General features: G+C 43.8%; 1 protein-coding gene across 5 annotated transcripts in view; it reads left to right on the top strand.

Annotated features, from left to right (window-relative positions):
• Positions 1-589: 589 nt before the first annotated feature.
• Positions 590-20,934, top strand: part of WASF3 (WASP family member 3) — a 45,215-nt gene continuing 24,870 nt past the window's right edge. The window contains exons 1-3 of one of the 5 annotated variants that reach the window (XM_073662462.1): positions 590-735; positions 14,402-14,653; positions 19,914-20,056. In XM_073662462.1, coding sequence (XP_073518563.1) covers positions 19,924-20,056 — 133 coding nt within the window. In that variant the 5' untranslated portion in view covers positions 590-735; positions 14,402-14,653; positions 19,914-19,923. Of the gene's footprint in view, positions 818-14,401; positions 14,654-15,971; positions 16,083-19,913; positions 20,057-20,934 lie in introns of those variants that run through there. The other 4 variants (XM_073662461.1, XM_073662460.1, XM_073662459.1 and 1 more) reach the window with 4 other exon arrangements.

Raw genomic sequence — 20,934 nt, forward strand, 5'->3', positions numbered from 1 at the left:
GGAAATTCCTGCAAAATATATAACATCCAGTGCAGACAGAAGCAGAACTGGGGCCAAGCGAATGCTGTACACGTTTCCAGGTGGAAGAACAGAGGAACAGCAGCATGCCGAGGTTACATGAGATGCTACGGGATTGTTTATTCGCGGGACATCTCTGGGACACAGATCTGGGAAATGTAATTTAAAAAAAAACTTTTTTTTTAGCAAGTTTTCATAACTTTGCATAAAACAAGAACATCAGTTTCCTTGGGAAAATCTTTTATTTAGTGTCAACTGCCAAGAATAAGTCTTCATCCAGAGTGGGCAGGAAGCCTGCAGCCGCAGGAGCGGCACTCCCCTGTGTACGGCCAGAACATGGGACCAGCATCAAGGAGCACAGCACACAGGACCACGATCCGCTCACTACGATCCCGCACAACATTGTGCCTTACGTCACTCTGCTCGCTGTCATGTTATTGGCCAAGAGAGCACTCATGTCGTTTCCCTATTGGCTCTCCTAACGATCCATCAAAATTAGTAGGCGGGGTTTGTATAGTGTTTGCCCGCCTCGTCTTCGGATTGGTGGAGCCTAGCAGTTACGTCACGGGTGCTGTGTTAGCCCCTCCCACACAGCGTTGTGTGTGGCCAGTGCTGAGGACAGTGATGGAGATTACCGGGGGGAGGTTGCTGACCGGCTGCACCGTTATCCCTCTGTGAGGCGGGAGATCGCGGCCGGGAACGGCAGCTGCCTGCACGGTGCGTGCTGAATGTACTGCATGGGAACATTGACAAAGTGGTCGCCCGGGCGCCCTCCATCCACAGCAAGGTCGCCTGTACGGTACTAATCCCCCGGGGACTCGCAGGGGAGGGGGGTTGGTTGTTATCGCTGCTGTGTTAGGCCTGTGGCCAGTGACCTGTGTGTGCATGCTGTCATCTGCCGGACTGCTGCAGGCACGGGCGACCACCGGCCACTGGGTTCTGGGGTCACTGATCTGTAGCCATTGTTATTATCATGGACGATGTGTACTAGTGGCTCCCGATCGTCAGCAATCAGATGTGTAACGACTATAGCATGGGGGGTGGGGGTGGGAGGTCTGGTCTGTGCAATATGGAGGGGGGGGGTCTGGTCTGTGCAATATGGAGGGGGGGGGTCTGGTCTGTGCAATATGGAGGGGGGGGGTCTGGTCTGTGCAAGATGGAGGGGGGGGGGTCTGGTCTGTGCAAGATGGAGGGGGGGGGGTCTGGTCTGTGCAAGATGGAGGGGGGGGGTCTGGTCTGTGCAATATGGAGGGGGGGGGTCTGGTCTGTGCAAGATGGAGGGGGGGGGTCTGGTCTGTGCAAGATGGAGGGGGGGGGGTCTGGTCTGTGCAATATGGAGGGGGGGGGTCTGGTCTGTGCAATATGGAGGGGGGGGGTCTGGTCTGTGCAATATGGAGGGGGGGGGTCTGGTCTGTGCAAGATGGAGGGGGGGGGTCTGGTCTGTGCAAGATGGAGGGGGGGGGTCTGGTCTGTGCAATATGGAGGGGGGGGGTCTGGTCTGTGCAAGATGGAGGGGGGGGGTCTGGTCTGTGCAAGATGGAGGGGGGGGGTCTGGTCTGTGCAAGATGGAGGGGGGGGGTCTGGTCTGTGCAAGATGGAGGGGGGGGGGTCTGGTCTGTGCAAGATGGAGGGGGGGGGTCTGGTCTGTGCAATATGGAGGGGGGGGGGTCTGGTCTGTGCAATATGGAGGGGGGGGGGTCTGGTCTGTGCAATATGGAGGGGGGGGGGTCTGGTCTGTGCAATATGGGGGGGGGGGGTCTGGTCTGTGCAATATGGGGGGGGGGTCTGGTCTGTGCAATATGGAGGGGGGGTCTGGTCTGTGCAATATGGAGGGGGGGGGGTCTGGTCTGTGCAATATGGAGGGGGGGGGGTCTGGTCTGTGCAATATGGAGGGGGGGGGTCTGGTCTGTGCAATATGGAGGGGGGGGGGTCTGGTCTGTGCAATATGGAGGGGGGGGGTCTGGTCTGTGCAATATGGAGGGGGGGGGGTCTGGTCTGTGCAATATGGAGGGGGGGGGTCTGGTCTGTGCAATATGGAGGGGGGGGGTCTGGTCTGTGCAATATGGAGGGGGGGGGGTCTGGTCTGTGCAATATGGAGGGGGGGGGGTCTGGTCTGTGCAATATGGAGGGGGGGGGTCTGGTCTGTGCAATATGGAGGGGGGGGTCTGGTCTGTGCAATATGGAGGGGGTGGTCTGGTCTGTGCAATATGGAGGGGGGGGTCTGGTCTGTGCAATATGGAGGGGGGGGTCTGGTCTGTGCAATATGGAGGGGGGGGGTCTGGTCTGTGCAATTTGTAACTAATCAAATCAGTATTGATCTGAATTGGGGTGTGAAAGGTCACTAGATCTGACTGAAATCCGTTTCATTTGACAGAAAACTGATCAGCTGATTTTTTTTTTTTTTTGATCACCAGAATTGTAGGGTTTGTGGGACAGATGACTGATTATTGGTTGAGGAACGTTCTCAGTGCAGTGTAGTTGGTCTTTTAGAGAATAAGTTTTTATTTTCGCATGATTAAAAAGAGGAAGAGAAGAAAGTTAATTAAAAAATCTGTGTGATCGATCTGATTGGTCGGGATTCTGTGCCGGCCGCACACATTAGATGGCTGTTGCAGGAATGATGGCTTTGCCACTTCTTGCCTATCTTGCCACACTCCGCCATACACAGGAGCGGACCTGTGGTCTCTGAGAGCTGCTGCCGGACTCACCCAGCGATTTTATCTCAGGTAGAACAAAATGATCAGCAGATCGAAATTGGACATGTCGGCTCGTCATCTCCGACAATCAACCGTTCGCGGCTCCAGTGCACTTAGACTCAGTTGAGCCGATCGTTATCAAAGGCTTCAGTTCACTTTAAACTAATGCAGCATTTAAAGATGGTTTCCAGAAATAAGTCTGAGTCTTTGTGATGTTTGCAGATCTGTACAATCAGAACTATATAAATCAACATTTGTTTGTGTAAACCCTACGTTAAGCACTAGTTGCTTTGATGGCCAACGGTGGCACAGTAATACTCTGATGTGGAGTTTGGAGAGGGTCCACTTAAAAAAAACTCAAGAAAAAGCAGTGTTAATATGCCCTAATGCCGCATGGAAAATGGGTTTCTGTAAAAATCTGATAAGTCATTGTAATAATTCCAGGTGTGTCTTCAGGTTCAGATATTTGACCAGTTTCTGTCCAAAGTGTGTGTGTAAAGCCAGCCATACACATTAGATGACCATTGGCCAAACTATGCTTCTGCTGATCATTTGGCCGACAGCCATCTCGGCCAACTCTCCCATACACAGGATCGCTCGTTCGGCCGAGTGCTCCTGTGATCTCTAGAAATTCCTAGACGTCTGTTGACACGTCGGCCGGCGTCTTTTATCCGGGAGAACAATGTGATCGGCAGTCCGAAATTGAACATGTGCAAATGACGTCTCTCCCGACCATCAGTTATCTGGCGCCCCCATACACATGGGTGAACCTGCCAATGTTGGCCGACATAGGTCTAATGTGTATGGGGGCCTTTAACAGTTAGTTGGTCTGTCTCATTTGCTAGAAAACTGATCTGATGTGTGTAAAAATCTACAAGACAATGAAAATATTTGTCAGGTGCGGCCGACAGTCCAATGTGTATGGTGCTCCGGCCAACTGTGCATGTCCGATTTTCAGTCTGCCGATCAGCGACTCTCTCATAGAGAACACAGAAGCGATCCGCCAAGCGAGCGCTCCTGTGTATGGGAGATTCGACTGAGATGACTATCGGCCAAAGCATCGTCCATCCGACAGCCATCTAATGTGTATGGAGGCCTTTAGACCAATTTATAACCTGTAAGATAGGTCTGATTGGTCGGCGATCTGTGCATGTAAATGCAGCTTAAACAACATCTGAAGGATATCTAATAAATAATAATAATCTAACAGACCGCTTCATTAAAGCAAATGGAAAACCTAACAGATAAGTTAAAACAAATGACAACATTAAAGTGCATTTACACCGCCGATCGATGAATATTTACAGATCGGTGGTTATTACCCGGGATACACAGGCAGACCGCGCTTCAGATATGCACGAGTGACTGTTTAGTGCACATAGGCTGCTAAAGTTCTCAGTCGCGCGCAGCTTTGCTTGTTCATTGGGTGACCGGCCGCCTGTTTACACTGCACGATTATTGGAAGTGAGCGTAACTGCAGTGTAAATGGAGCTTAATTTGGATTAATTCCATTATCTGGAAGATCGGTCCGATTGGTCCAAAATCTGTGTGTTTAAAGTACACCAATTGTTGTGCTGACTGATGTAGCACTTAAAGGGGGTTTCCACATCAAGACCTAATCTGACCTCTGAAATCATTATTGACAAGTCATTCTATCAGTGAGCCGATGCCCAGAATTAGGAAAGCCGGACACCGCTCTCCTTACCCAAACTCAACAGTTCAGGTCAAGAGACCAATGGCCACTCCGCATGTGGACCTTGAGTGTTGGACAAGTCAAACCGACCTGACGCTCAGTTTCTACACCGATTTCTGACCAGTCGGTACCATTTTACAGATGGTGAAATTGATCGGGGATAAGAGACGACTTTCCGATTCCTGGGGGTCAGCCTGTGCCCTCCGGCTGATCTTCTGTGCTCCCATTAGAATGAATGGCTTGGCGGTGTGCATTAGCTGCCTGCTATTTATTTGCACTAATCTGATCTGTAATTTGGTGCCATTTTTTTTGCACATGAACCCAGAGGTCTGTGTGACCTGTAGCCCTTGTGTGCACTGTCACGTAATCGAGCACGGGGTCTGCGTGCTGTATGATCGTACCCTGACTGACAGACTTCAATCAGATCAGCTAGTAGTCTTCACTCGCCAGTTTAGATTGTATTTGGTCTGATTGGAAAGAAACTGGTCAGACAACTGATTTAAATAAAAAGAAAGAGGGGGAAAAAAAGTGAATTTCTCTCTCCAAGATAACGCCAGCTATTGTAAATGTTCAGTCGTATTGATTGTCTTCGTACGTTAGGAGAGGCGGTCGATCTCTGCCTCCATGGCCTCTTCTCTGTTTTTGTGAAGGGCATTTGCTGGGAGCGTGAAAAGCTGGAGCTGAGTGTGAATAGGGAGCAGACAGCACATTGTTCTGCTCATTCATAGTCTGGTGAGGAATGAGCCTTGGTGTGATCTCACGCCTCTGTGCACAATTGAGCAGATCTGGCTGCAGCGCTCCTCTCTCGGTGCTGTTTCCTCTCTCGGTGCTGTGTCCTCCGGAATTCCTGACCATATGTGGAGCCTGCAGTTCTCCATAGTCCTCCAGCTGTCCCATCAGTCTGTGGCCCATAACAAGCTGGGATTTGGAAGGATGAAGTCTGGTCCAGTCCATGTGATTATTTTTTGATGGGAGGGGGGCTAGGACTGTCCAGCAGTCCAAGTGTTAAAGCAGGACCAGGCTTGGTTTGGGATTCTGGGCTCTGCGTCGCCTCGTGCGGAGCAGGCTGCAGTGTTTCCGAGCGGATGTGGCGGAGCAGGTGCACGGATCCCTTGGTGGGGTATCACTGACGCTCCAGCCTCACAGGGCAGGGGCACGGAGAATCGTACACCGCAGATAAATCTGCCAAAATGCAATCTGTCATTGAGCAGAAGTCGGAGGCACGCCATAAATATTTCATTTAAAATCCATTACGTCCCTGTTTCCAGCGAGTAAAGTCAGACTGGTTATGGCTAATGCATCCTAGAGTTTTCTGCCCCGACGTCTCCACTGCTCGTCCTGCAGTTATTGGGCGCGGGCTACACTGAAAAATATTGTAGCAACAGTTTTTCTTTTTAATACAGGTATGCAAACCTGAAAGTTCACATAAAGCCAGTAGAAAAGCAGGGTCTTGTTGCCCTCACCCCCAACTTTAAAATATACAATATATTCAGGAACTGGCCGGATTCTCATCCTCTGTGAATTGCAGTCTATTCTGAGTGGATAGGTCCTCTTCAGCATTCTGCCAGCACTCTAGGTGCTGGGGTTACCTTTACCTCATTTTACAGCATGCATTACACCTACCATTGTCCAATAGCTTGCATGCTCTGAACTGAAATCTCACATTTCTGTTATACCTCTATGCATACTCAACAATAATGAGGCTGGAAAATTCAGGACATTTAAGCCCCTTTTCTATGAACAATCCCCCCAAGATACTCATTCATGGTTTTACAAAGTTTGAGAATTCTCTTCAGTTAACCATGGTTATCTCTAAAGAAACACGTGCAGCCATCATTGCACTGCACAAAAATGGCCTAACAGGGAAGAGTATCGCAGCTACAAAGATTGCACCTCAGTCAACAATCTATCGCATCATCAAGAACTTCAAGGAGAGAGCTTCCATTGTTGTCAAAAAGGCTCCAGGGCGCCCAAGAAAGACCAGCAAGCGCCAGGACCGTATCTTAAAACTGTTTCAGCTGCAGGATCGGACTACCAGCAGTGCCGAGCTTGCTCAGGAATGGCAGCAGGCTGTTGTGAGTGCTTCTGCACGCACTGTGAGGCGGAGACTCTTTGAGCAAGGGCTGGTTTCAAGGAGGGCAGCAAAGAAGCCACTTCTCACCAGAAAAAACATCAGGGACCGACTGATATTCTGCAAAAGGTACAGGGAGTGGACTGCTGAGGACTGGGGCAAAGTCATTTTCTCTGATGAATCCCCTTTTCGATTGTTTGGGACATCTGGAAAACAGCTTATTCGGAGAAGAAGAGGTGAGCGCTACCACCAGTCTTGTCTCATGCCAACTGTAAAGCATCCTGAAACCATTCATGTGTGGGGTTGCTTCTCAGCCAAGGGAATCTGCTCACTCACAGTGTTGCCTAAAAACACAGCCATGAATAAAGAATGGTACCAGAATGTCCTCCAAGAGCAACTTCTCCCAACCGTCCAAGAGCAGTTTGGCGCCCAACAATGCCTTTTCCAGCATGATGGAGCACCTTGCCATAAAGCAAAGGTGATAACTAAATGGCTCATGGAACAAAACATAGAGGTTTTGGGTCCATGGCCTGGAAACTCCCCAGATCTTAATCCCATTGAGAACTTGTGGTCAATCATCAAGAGACGGGTGGACAAACAAAAACCAACAAATTCTGGCAAAATGCAAGCATTGATTATGCAAGAATGGACTGCTATCAGTCAGGATTTGGTCCAAAAGTTGATTGAGAGCATGCCAGGGAGAATTACAGAGGTCTTGAAGAAGAAGGGGCAACACTGCAAATATTGACTTGCTGCATTAACTCATTCTAACTATCAATATAACCTAATGGTACTCATAATATGATTGCAATTATATTTCTGTATGTGATATAAACATCAGACAAACACTAATAAAAACCAGAGGCCAGCAGATCATGTGAAAATATAATTTTGTTGTCATTCTCAAAACTTTTGGCCATGACTGTAGATCCAGAGTGTCATGGGTGTATCAGGTTTGACAGAGAGTTGTTCTGGATCTGGTTGTAGAAGGTTGCTGCGCTTGGCTCTGCAGACACCTTCTTGATCTTTTCATCCTCCTTCTCTCACTAGGACCCAGTGGTGATCTCCACCTTCTGCTGCTAATTAACATACCCTTGCTTGATATTTAAAAACCTTCAGTGTCTCCTGAGAGATGCCGGTGATTAGAAGTATTTTCCTCTGTTCAGGCCTGGAGTTCTAGCAGTTGGCTAGTTTCTTCTTGGAGTTCATTGGTGGATTGTTGTCGTGATTGTTGATCTCTCTGGTGTCTTTTCAAAGCTAAGTGTATCCCCTTGTTTGTCTACCTTGTTGTCTTTAGTTTGTAGTGGGGCCTGACCAGTGCTCACCTCTCCCCCTCCCTATCTAGGGTCTAGCTCTAGGGTCAGTCAGGTTTCCTGCTCGGCGATGGGTGCGGAACCTATTTAGGGACGATAGGGGAGTCAGGGTCTCCACTCTCCATTTCTATAGTGTTTGGGCTTCCCCCATCCTTTTCCCATCGTCATACGCTGGGTACTTCCCATACCTAGCATGACATTGAGCCCCATTCTCAGGGATTCCCAGTGGTCGAACCTCAAGTAATCTAACTTGATTTTAGGAATAACCCTTTAAACAAGCGTTGATAGATGTACATATAGTCAATGGACACTCATTTAATGGACTGTTCATCCAATGTTATGGAGGCAGAAAATAATACAGCGTCTGTGTTGTCGGCAGGACCTTCCCTGTTTAGTCTGTGTGATGTGCTGCCGACACTGGATCGCGTTATGCGGCATAAAAATGGTCAATCAGCCAATGAGCAAACGTTTTGCTTGTTCTCCCACTGATTGGCAACATGTTAAGATAAGAGGGATGGTGCCGGATCATTACCCTACCCCACATTTGCTAAAAATCCGATTCTGTAACTGCGCCTCATTTTTTAATTTTTGTTTTCCTTTTGTAAATCTGTTAATTGCTTTTCAGAATACACAGAATTCATCCATTCATTTATTTTTCTCCCCACAATGACTTTTTGTGGGAACTGCTTTCCCTTTAGTGGAGTAGAGGGGCCTCCGAGGCTCCGCTGGCTGGAGAATTCCTAATTGTAGAGAGGTTATTATGTCCCTGGTGCGATGCCCTGTGAAGTGCGGAGCAGCCATCAATTATTTCTGCCGCTCCGTGTTACATTTATCCTGCCAGTCTGGGAAGATTGCAAATCGTGCTAATCAAATTGTGTCCGGTTCTCATTCTATGGAGAGTACAGGAATGGCCACAGACGTTATATGGCTTGTACGCAGGAAATCCGATTTCTTTCTTTTCCTGTTACAGGAAAAAAAATGTAGTCGTATAATAAAAAAATAGTTTTTTAAGGTTCTTTAAAGTTTTCATGATCTGTCAGCTGCCATTCAATAGCAAAGGGAACGTGTGATCAGAAAGGAACCTATTTACTTTAAATCAGATTTTTGTAAAAAAAATAAATAAATAAATAAATTAAATAAAAAATTTACTTTTTTCCCCCCCATATCAATATCTTAATGAAAAATAAAAGTTAGAAATCTTGCAATTTTCTCACTGACCTCTGAGGCAGTTTTAGATCTCAACTTGTTCTTAAAGGAAATCAAAATGTAAATTAGCAGCAATGAACAGACTCCATCTTCCATCTTCCAAAGCACCTTTGCACATGCACATTAGATGCATTGATGCATCTAATGTGCATGTGCAAAGGTGCTTTGGAAGGGAGGAGGAGGGTGAGCTATGACATCACCCAATGTCATTGGTGGACCCTGAGTTGTCCGTTGTGTATAGAGGTGTTACCTATCAGTGTAATCCTGCCTCTGATGATAATGAGCCTGCTGAAAACTCTTCCTGAAACTGCAGGAATCTAAAATATCTCCAGTGACCCAGTATGGACACTACATTTTTTTTTTTTTTTTTTACTTTTTTATTTAGTAAAAATCATGATATAAAAAAACTTTGCTAACTTTCTTAAAAAAAAAAAACAAAAAAAAGAAATTACATGTAACATAAAAATCAGATTTATACAATAGGTCGTCTTCTAATGACACAATCCCTTTAATCCCATAGGATGTAAATCTTCCGTAGGCTGTGGTCACACGTTGCATTTTTTTAATGCTTTTTTTATGCAAATTTTCTGTTGTGTTTTACAGTAACAGCAAAGTCAATGAGATTTCAGAAACTTCATGCACGCAGCTTGAGTTGTCCTCAGTATTTTGAGCAAAACCTTGCGTTTTTGCCAAATGCAGCATGTCTCTTCTTTCAGCGTCTTATCAGCATTTTTCACCCATTGAAAGTAATGGGTAGTAGAAAAAGCACTGAAAAAACGCAGGTATCAGGTTTTTCTGCATTTTTGGTGGCAAAAGCTGAGGAAGTTGAATTAGGTTATTTTTTTGACACTAAACTTTTAGTATGAACAGTAACAAAACCGCAGCAAAATCTCAGGAAAACCTGCTTTTTTTGAGGCCGTAACTTCACTTCCAAGAGAGTAGGTTTTGCTGCAGAAAAACCCCCCACAACAACATGAACATAGCCTTACGGTTCCCACCCAATGATGGTAAGCAGAGATCATGGAAACTTTGAGAACTTGTTTTCCATATCAATCAAACTTTTTATTATAGAAATGTATTTGCTGAAACTGGGTCATGTCTGACTTTTGTCTTTTTCCATTATATTTATTTTATGTTTTTAATCACTGAAACAAGTTGGGAATGGTTTTCAGGTTTCATACTTTTCATTGAGTTTTCTACTGTAAAAATTAAGATTGAAAATCGGATGGAAGATGATTGCATATTGGATGCAAGGGATTGGCTGTCTGATTGTCTGACAGCTGCAGTCCACTCATCTGCAATCGGCAGTATACAGGCTGATCGGTGGTCGCATACAGAGCTGTATACACCGGCCGACAAACGTTCTGTGTGCACAAAACAATATTAAATATGATTATGACATCGCCTATAGTGATCAGAGGTCCCGGTGTTATCCGCTGTGTATAGGGGTGTTACCTGTCACTGTCGTCCTGCCTCTGATGATAGTGAAGCTTCTGTTATGAACAGGAAATGAGTGTAAAATACCCTAGTGGTCAGTGTAGAAATTACAAGATTTACATTTTTTTATTTTTTAAATTCAGATCACTGTAGAAAAGAAAAGAAAAAAAAAAAATTGCTTTCAACACAAACATGATTTTAACCAGTAGGATATTTTCTGTTAAAACATTCCCTTTAAATATCGTCACACCCGACGAGTGAGTGTTGTGCTTATTCGGCAGTAGTTTGCTGCCTGTTTCGTTGTGCTGATTATTGAGTGTTCTTGTGAATGGTGGTAAGATTGTGGATTAGGTAAAACATGATTGGTTAGGCCTTCTTCACATGTCTGTCTTTAAACACGTATATGTGAAAAAATGGCACCTTTTGGATCAGTGTGTTATCAGTGTAAGGCCCGTGTGTCTGTTTTTACCATCATGGTGTCATCAGTGTTTTTCATGGATGGATAAGCGACAAGGCTCCTCCTATGCTTTGTAATGTTAGTCACTGACTGTACTGATACCATCCATGCGCTCTGTGTGTGTTTATCTCTGACCCATAGACTTGTATTGGCTTTTGTCATCTGTGATACCGGAGAAAATCAGACATGAGTTTTATACTGTCCATGAAAACTGCGGACATGTGAACAGCCCCATAGACTATAACGGGTGTGTATTGTATCCGTAAATAAAAACTGATAGAAGATGTAAATGCAACATTGACGTCTGAATGAGGCCCAAGTAGCTTTGTCCTTTGGAAACATTACAGATGCACAGAGTTCTTTTTTGCACCAATGCTGAGAAAGTCCTTGCACTTTTTTCCTTCAGGTTTCTTGTTCTTTCGAACTTTGTTTGGTCTTAGTTCATGGCTTTCTTCACAAGAATTGCCATCACGTCTTGTACCTTCTGAATGTCTTGGATCTTTTCCTTTAGGGCGGCCAGTGTGCCGGACCTTGGCAGCGGGAATAGCCGACTTCTTACTCTTTGGTGGGTTTTCTGGAGATACCTAGGCTGTCATCCGAAAATGTCATCTGTAATTTTAGTGTCTGCCTACAAGGTCTTCTGCAGTAATCACAGGCTTGGGGACGGATTTCCTATTGGCCGTTCTCCAGCTGTGTTAATGTGGATGCTATAAATGAATGTAATTGATCCCTCTGTCTCCAGTCTATGGCCAATGTCTGCCTGGACTACAACTGAAATGCTACAGGTTTTGTAATCATTAGTTTATTTTTTCATTTACGTTTTTGCAGCTGTCCCATTTAATCCAATGGAACTTGACAAAATCAATGCAGAAACCTCATTCACATGTATGAAACTAAATTTCACAAATACTCTTGCTGTTTGCTCCTCAAAGCAAAAAAGCGCAGCAGATTTTACAGTTAGTGTGCATGAGATTTTAATAAGTTTCTTTCATACGCTGTAAAAAAATATATATCCAGAGCGTGAATTGACAAGTGACGTCGGTGTGAAATGCCAGCATGTCCATATACGCTGTGGTACTAGGGCATTGCAAAGGGGGAAATATGGGCTTATAAAGGGAACCTGACTCTTGCAATAAATGTACTTTTTTGGTGTAAATGTAACTGTTTTCCTAAATCTGCCATTTTTCTTTTTGTTTCTGCACCTTTCCATTCCTGAGAATACGGTGCCTTCTTCACTGTATGTAAAGCTAGTAGTCTTCTTGAGGACCACACCCACTTGGCTTACAAGACTAGGTTTGCATATATAGAAGAGGGGGACGCGTATCGAGAATGGAGAGATGCATGTATATAAAAAATAAGTCCGATACTTGAAAATCCGAGGCCATTTAGAGCCAACTGTGTCACATCATCATTTTTTATTTATTTATTTTTCTGATACATTGCAATTCTGTAACATAGGAAACTGTAATGGTCCTGTAAATGGTTAGTAGCTGCTGAAAAAAGAAACAGATGGTATATGGACTGCACATGGATAATTGAGAAAAAATAGTCCCACTTTCTTGTGTGAACTTACCCCGATACAACCCTCCTGTCCTCACAGTGCTAAGATATGATTGTATGACTGGAGCTGCAGCGCTACATTTGGGCTGAACATTCAACTAGCGGACAGCTATTCTTCATGACTCCCCATTCTGCATGCGTTTTATATGTGAAGACTGGATAAAGCGGCTGCCAGGCGCCTCTTCTCTTCCCTGAGAACAAAAGGATTGGACATGTTAAATTTCAACAGCCCAATCCTTAGCCTTCCCAAACCCTGATATTTACCATAGGTGGAAGTGTTGGGAGGTCCACACACACATTAAATGGTTTGTCAGTCAATCCAAAATCAGAAGTTTCTACCCACATTATTCCATTGCATACAGCTAGCTTAAAGAGTAACCGTTGTTTTTATTTTTTACATAAATCAGTAGTATATATGAAAATAAACTTTTGTAATATATCAGAGAAATCTGCTGCTTTCTCCTTCTGGACTGATCATTCACAAAATTCTCAATTCACAAGTAAAATGTCTTCAGTGAATACAGATTTTCCCATCACTGAGATAAGAGATGACTGTTAGTGCTCATATTGTTCTATGGAGATCTGTAACAGTCGTTTCAGGAGATTTTGCTGTAGGATGTCTGACTTTCTCTGGCTCCTCCCTTTTCTTCCATAGAACCTTAAAAGCACCAAAAGCCATCTTCTATCTCCGTAATGGAAAAACCATGAAGTGAGAATGAATGATCATGGGAGAAGGAAGCAGATTTCTCTGAGATTTATTACACAGTTGCTTATTTTCATGTGTACTATTGCTTTATGAAAAAAAAAAAACCTAAGACTTATACGTTAAGATTTTGCACATTTATAAATTCCATTGCTATTGAACGATTTCAGTTATTAGATAAATGTCGTAAGAAGTAAAGCGCTCGCCTTATACATTTCTAAGACAAGTCCAGATGAATGTACAGAGCCCATAAATAATGCATGCGAAACTTGGAAGCACATGCTGAATAATATATAGATATTGATGGAGTAATAGCCGGCCTCTGGGCATGCTGGGTGATGTAGTTCAATGATGACACGATGAGGGAGGTGACTCTTTCAATCAGACATCGGTGGAGTGTCCATTCTTTATTCAGCTGGAGACTTATGAATGAAACTTTAGTACTTAATTGTGGAGCCCATCATGTTCCCAGAATCTTATTGTAGATTCCTTTTTTTTTTTTTTTTCCCCCATATACAGTAAGTAAAACACAGATGCCACATTGATGGTAAAACTGAACACATGGAACCAAAAATGGTTTCAACTTGAATTCGTTTTATTTTGTATGCAAAAAACACGACCCTCTGAATGGCCTAACTGGGAGAACCGGAATTGGCGAAGTGGTGGGATTCAATCCTGTCCTTGTCGAGAAATACTCTCCTCCATGGAGTGGTAAAATCAATCAAGCTGCAAGTTTTTGCTTCCCTCATCTGAGAAGAGCATAATGTAGGGACAGAGACCCTGATTCCAGTGATGTATCACTTATTTGGCTCCTTGCTGTAGTTTTGATAAAATCACAGTTTTTTTCTGCTGCAGATATAGTAGTTTTTTGACTGCTGAGCTGGGTATTATAGCTCCACCCACATCACTGATTGGCTGCTTTCTGTGTACACTGTGCATAGGCAGAAAGCTGCCGGGGTTACAAAGCTCATGAATATGGAGGACTACCTGGCAGCAGGTTTACTAATCCTCTAGTGATCTGCTGACAACACATGATTTTATCAAAACTACAGCAAGCAGCCCAATAAGATGCATCTCTGGAATCATTTGTTTCTGTCATGCTGCTCCCAGATTAGGTAACAAAAACCTAATGACTGAGCCGATTTTTTTTCTTTTTTAGTGCTCCTTTGCAACTGAAACAAAAACAAACTCTTGTCTTCTAACTTTTATTCTCATGTTTTTTATTGTTTTTTATTTTTTATTTCCAGTCTCTGAAGTGATTGTAAAGTGTTATCGCTCTGTGTTCTGATAGAACAGGTGTGCACCATTGAATCAAGCCCATAATTTGTAGTCCTTTCGTGACGTTATCACCATGGTAACCGGCGGTTATCAGAACATCGTCTATGCACCTGCCTGACCTGCGCTTCCTGTGTGCTCATTGCTGATATACCGAGTTGTGCTGTCACCACTGGCCGGTGTCTGCCGGAGACTTACTATTAAATGTACAATATAATTTTCATGTAAGTGATTTATCCAAAATCCATTGTTTTTCTATTGTTACTTCCTGTGAGGTACTGAAGCACCAGAGGGAAGCCAATGCCAGAACTGATCCCATAGTTTTCTATGGGGTAATGGTTGCCTCTGGTGCCAAAGTATATTGGAAGCACAAAATTTTGCCTCCCATGTAAATGATCACTCTGAAAGTGCCACTTCGTCTTGAAGCGGTGCCGTGAGTGACTGTTTGGAGCTGCTTATGCAGAGCAGCAGGTAACATGGGTTTGTATAGTAAAGTGAAATTTGCCATCTCAGTTGCTGCCCATGCAGAGCGAATCAGCCGATGACGAGCTCATCTTGACTGCTGCACTCTGCATAAGCAGTGACTGAGACGACTGAAGAAGAGCGCTGCTCCACATTATTCAGTAATGTCTTCATTCATTGCTAGAAGAGCTGCTTTTATGTATTTACACTATCTAATCCGAAATAGGGATAGGTTTAGAGTAGACCTAATGTTTAGGGATGGGGTTAGGAATAGGGCTAGAGTTTTTCGTTGCATAAATAATTCACAAATGTAATATATATATATATAATTTTTTAAACTGTAATTTCAGCAAAAAGCGGAAAAAAAACCCCAATTCTTACATTTTTATTCAAGATTGTTTGTTTTTGTTTTAACATACTTACATGATTCTCCAGGTCTGTATGATTATGGCAATACCAATTAGTGAGAAAATTCAGAAATTGGTAAGAAAATAAAAATTTTCTGAGACCTGTAGCATTTTATTTTTCTGACAATGCAACTGTAAGAAGACTTGTTTTTAAGCTGTACTTTGATGACTTTCTATTGCAGTTTTAGGGGAAGTGCAGTGATTAAAAAAAAAATAAAACTTTTGAATCTGTTAATCTGCAGGTTAATGGCATTATTAACCTGCACATAGCTGAGCACTGCGGGGAGAAAATGAGCTTTTTTCCCCCCCAGCAGCGTTCCGTTTTCAGTCACTGGGGCGGCCCCGATGCTGGTTCTGTCACTGCTCTGAGTATACAGTTCGGCGGCTGTAACCGCGCCCCTGGTCGTGACTGACACTGGCTCTGCATTGTGTCCGGCTGTCAGTTAGGGCTGGTTATCAGAGCGATGAATGAACCGGCACAGACACCGCCACCGTGACTGAAATCGGAACAATGCCCGGGGGATTAAAGTTAATTTTCTCCCGGCAGCGTTAGGCTAAGTGCAGGCGCCGGGCAGGTTAGTAACACTATTAACCTGTAGATTGACCCCATATCTGCAAGTTAATAGCGGGTTTTTTTTCTGCCGACAGGTGCAATTTAAACTGAATATCTACAGTGTTGCAATCATAGGGGCCTCCATCAGGCTGATGGGTACCCAAAACAGTGCAACACCAGGATCACCGGCCTTAAAGATTGACCTCCGTGATCGGCAGGGCTGTGGAGTCGGTAAGCCAAACCTCCGACTCCTCAATTTCCATGACACTGACTCCACAACTCCTACTCCCTCATACATGGCTCATGTTTAAGTGATAAATTTACTGCAGCACAGATTCATCTCAGCTAAAAGTCTAGACCCATAGATCAGGGATAGGACAGACATTTATAGGACATTTCATAACTTTCCCAAATTCTTCTGAAAAAATATTCCCCACAAACTGCATTGAATTACTGTACCCAATTTATTATATATTGTTAGTCGGTGCTTCTCATTCCGACTCCACGACTCCAACTCCACAGCCCTGGTGATCAGAAGGGTCCTTGGTAGCCCAGCTGCTTCCTTTAGAAATGTGCACTGCTAAATCCCCTTCCATTCTTCTCCTTGATGCTCAGGTGATGGCCTTTTTCCCAGGCCAGTTGGGGACCCCTGCAGATCACATGTGGCTCCTGTATCTATCGGACATCTATAACACATACAGGTCACTGGGACGCTGCATCATTTTAGAATTCCTGAATTCTAGATTTCTAGAAACCATCTCGAACCCATTTAGTTGACACAACGCCTAGTGAATTCCTCTTTAAGGAAAAGCCTTTGTAGAATTCAGCTTCTGAAGGGCATGGTCTCGTAAGCTTCGCTAAGTACAGTAGTTATTAGCAGTTTTTTTTTTTTTTTCCCCTCTACTATTTGGCGATGACTTGATTGGAATTAGTTGAGCTTTTTTTTTTTAATCCCAATAAAGCCATTTGTGTATAACTACTCGGTATCAAAGACAGCTGGCATAGAAGTGTACCCAGTGAGCGTGTAGCCCCTGTCTTCTGGAGACCCCCTTGTGAACCATCTGGTTCTGTAGAAGTTCACTACAAGTGTCTTCAAGAAAAGGATTAACACGTCAGCGTCTTTTCCTAATACTTTAATCTGGTTGGTGTTCGGCGGAGGAGAATGCGCACGTAACCAGGCATGGGCTCCTTCCAAACCATAAACTACTCTGCTAACCTACAGGAGGAGGGCGTAAATGCTTAATTTCTGGACAAGCGAACAGTACATCCTCCATGATTATAGTGTATTTTATAGGAAAAATCTTTGTGGGATTCACTGGTTTTCACATTACAGGAATTGTTTTGGGGTCCACTTTTTTTTTTTTTTAGAAGTGGGAAAACTCATTTAACAAGGAAAAATGTATTTCAGAAGTAAACGGACAGATGGTACTCATGCTCCCCTCCTCTGTTCCTGTGATGTCACGTTGACAGCTCACAGCACCGCTGCAGCTAATCACTGAGCTCAAAAGCAAAGAAAGTGTAAAGTGTATTTGCACATTCACACAGCGGCCATTAAACAGACAAAACCCAAGATAAAAACAGAATGAGCTAATACGCTTTAGTGAATAAATAGTAATAATACATGTAGATAATGTGGGGGACTTGGTTTAACACTATGTTGATCAAAAGATCATAGAGGCCATCTTAGTATCTAGTATTAAAACCTTGCCTTGTGTCAACAAACCTCAATATCGATGGGGGCAGAGCCACTGAGCTCAATGATTAGCTGCAGCGGTGATGTGAGCTGTTGATGTGACGTCACTACTAAATTCAGACCACTGAGATTGAAGCAGCAGCTAGGAGGGATGGTGACTACGATCTGTCTTTATTTTACATTACAGTAATTGTTTTGGGTCAACTTCTCTAACAGTGTCTGTTGGCACATCCTAGTGATATCCCATTACTTTCGTAGTTTGGAAAAACCCTTTAAAGAAATATTGCACCTATCATGGTTTTTACATGCTCTGTTGGTCTGTGCGGAGACAAGAAGCATTGATGTAACTGTTCCACAAGCTGCTGAACTGCTGCGTCTTGTGATGGGCTGCAGTGGTCAGGTGACTTAAGCAATGTATTATGATGATGCGCTGCTTAGACACCTGACAATCATAGGTCTGGTGTAATCACCGCTTCGTGTCTCTGTGCAGATCAGAGATTGAGATCTAAAGCGTTTCCTAGACATGGACCCAAAATGTCAATGTTTTGTTCACGGAGCCACTTAGTCATCACTTTTGCTTTGTGATATTGTCTCAATCATGCTGGAAAATGTATTGTTAATCACCAAATTGCTCCTTAGGCCCCTTCACACATCCGCTTTAAAAAAAAAAAAGAAGTATACATGAAATGGTCCGATTTTGCTATCCGTATGGTTTTTTGTTGGCCGTCCGTGTGACATGTACCGGAATAGAATGCGGAATAAAAGTTAAAGATGTACAAAGATATAGATAGATATGGGGTAAATAGATGATTAGATAAACAGATATTCATGAGATATATGATTAGTGCCGTGCGCGTGTAACTTACTGTACATGTTTTAATCTAACTAAAAAAATTGATGTGGGTTCCCTACCATTTTTGGTAACCAGCAAAGGTAAAGCAGATAGCTGAGAGCTGATATGCTGGAAAGGCCCAAGGTTATTGGGCCCTTCCCAGCCTAAAAATACCAGCCCGCAGATGCCCCAGATGAGATGCTCCAATTCTGGCGCTTTGCCCTGGTGCATTGGCGAGCGGGAACACAGCTGCCATCAAGCCCTGGGATTAGTTATGGAGAAGGTATCTATCAGACACCCCCATTACTAACCCAGTAATCAAAAAAACCCACAATACTTTATTTAAATAAACTCTCCTACGCTTTCCCTCGTTCACCACTTTATTCTTTGCAAACATCTGCTTCTGGGTCACACTGAGCGAGACCTGGTGATTCTGAAGAGCGGTGTCGTCAGTAACATACTGCTCATCAGAGTCTGCAGCTGACATCATGGATAGTAGGGCGGTCTAATAACCAGTGGGGTTTAGCATTGTGGGAACTGCACTCAATCCACAAGGTAACTTTATTATTAAGCTTATTTTGCTTTTGCATGTGAAGCTTGGGGATATGTTCATTGCCATTCAGGGGCATCTACTACACCAGGACTTCTCAAACTGTAATGAGCTTCAGGACACAAATGAAAGATACATTTTCGATTTTGACTCTGAACCTGTCAGATGATTTATGCGGTCTGTGGTTCGGGCTGAATGAATTATCCCACTGATTTCCATTTAAAGTGAATCGGTCAGCAGACTTTTGATATGTAATCCGAGCACAGCATAATGTAGAGGCACAGTCTAATTCCAGCAATCTATCACTTGCTGAGCTGTGCTGCTGTTTCAATACAATCAGTGTCTTATCAGCAGGAGATTATCATTACAGGACAAGGGGTCTCGTGCTTCCTAGTCAACTGCTCGGTGTAACCCTGCCCACACCACTGATTGTATACAGAAAGCTGCCAATCAGTGATGTGGGTGGGGTTATAGAGAGCTCAGCATTCAGAGAACCGTTGGTTCTGCAGCAGAAAAAAGTGATTGCATCAAAATGATAGCAAGCAGACCAGAAAGTGACACATTGCTGGAATCAGGCTATCTGCCCCTACATCATGCCGATCTCAAATGACATAGCAAAAACCTGGTGCCAGATTCCCTTTTAAAGTAGAATATGACTGTCGATTTTTATAAATTTTCAGAGCGTTTCCTGCTCTTGGTCCAATGCTTCACTGGTATATTGTAGACTCCCTCCATTATTCAGATATATATATATTCGATGAAGCTTGCTGATTCACCAACTGCATGTTCCCCCTCACCCCAGACACGGACTGAAGTAATGATTTCTGTATAGATCCATAAACTACTTCTGAGATTTAGCCAAAATCTATTCTAGCCGTGGAAACACTTTGGTTAGAGGACGGCACTTTCAATTTAACCAGACAATTGCTTCTGTGTTGATCAAGTTCACATTAGTTACTTACAGTACTTTTTTTTTCTCTCCTATAGTTGCTAAGCCATGCCGCTGGTCAAGAGAAACATCGAACCCAGGCACCTCTGCCGGGGAACCGTGCCGGATGGGATCACCAGTGAGCTGGAATGCGTGACCAATAATACACTTGCCGCCATCATCCGACAACTAAGCAGCCTAAGTACGGACCGTACATTGCAATATGTCATAATTATCGCAGTTGATCTAAATAAAGCGGACCTGTCACTAGATTTCATAATACACTGTGTATACATTAACTAGATATTAGTTCTCATGTGCTCACTTTGAAGATGTATGTAAAAATTACTTTAAAATCATAATCATTTGATAGTTTACACAATAGTGTAATGTAATTTCACTGTAATGAGTGAAATGGCTCAGGAGTCCAAATTTATTTAGTATCTTGCCACCCAGCCTGATTGACTGCTCCTCAGTGTCCCTCCTCCCTGCTGAGATCTCACACTGCTCACTATAAGCTGCAGTTGTCAGGCTGGGTTCTTGGAGACTATTTAATTCATTAGTTGGACTCCTAAACTATTATAACAATTATAGCTATTTTGACATGGATTTACATAGCAAAAATCCCAGTCTCATCAGGTCTTAGAGATCTGTTTTAATGTATGCAATTTGTATTGTGAAATCTAGTGACAGATGCACTTTAACTACCGTATATACTCTAGTATAAGCTGAGGTACCTAAATTTACAAAAAAAAAACTGGGAAAACTTATTGATTATATGATTGAGTATAAGCCTAGGGTGGGAAATGCAGCAGCTATTGGTAAATTTCGCCATCCTGGTATGCATGGCCCCCTCATCCGCAATCCTGGTATGTATGGCACCCCTCATCTCCTCAATCCTGGTATGTATGGTACCCCTCATCCCCTCAATCCTGGTATGTATGGTACCCCTCATCCCCCCTCAATCCTGGTATGTATGGTACCCCTCATCCCCCCTCAATCCTGGTATGTATGGTACTCCTCATCCCCCCTTAATCCTGGCATGTATGGTACCCCTCATCCCCCCCTCAATCCTGGCAT

Source organism: Phyllobates terribilis, unplaced genomic scaffold, assembly GCF_046119375.1.
Source record: "Phyllobates terribilis strain yellow unplaced genomic scaffold, ASM4611937v1 Scaffold_2__4_contigs__length_985480577, whole genome shotgun sequence".
Lineage (NCBI taxonomy): Eukaryota > Metazoa > Chordata > Amphibia > Anura > Dendrobatidae > Phyllobates > Phyllobates terribilis.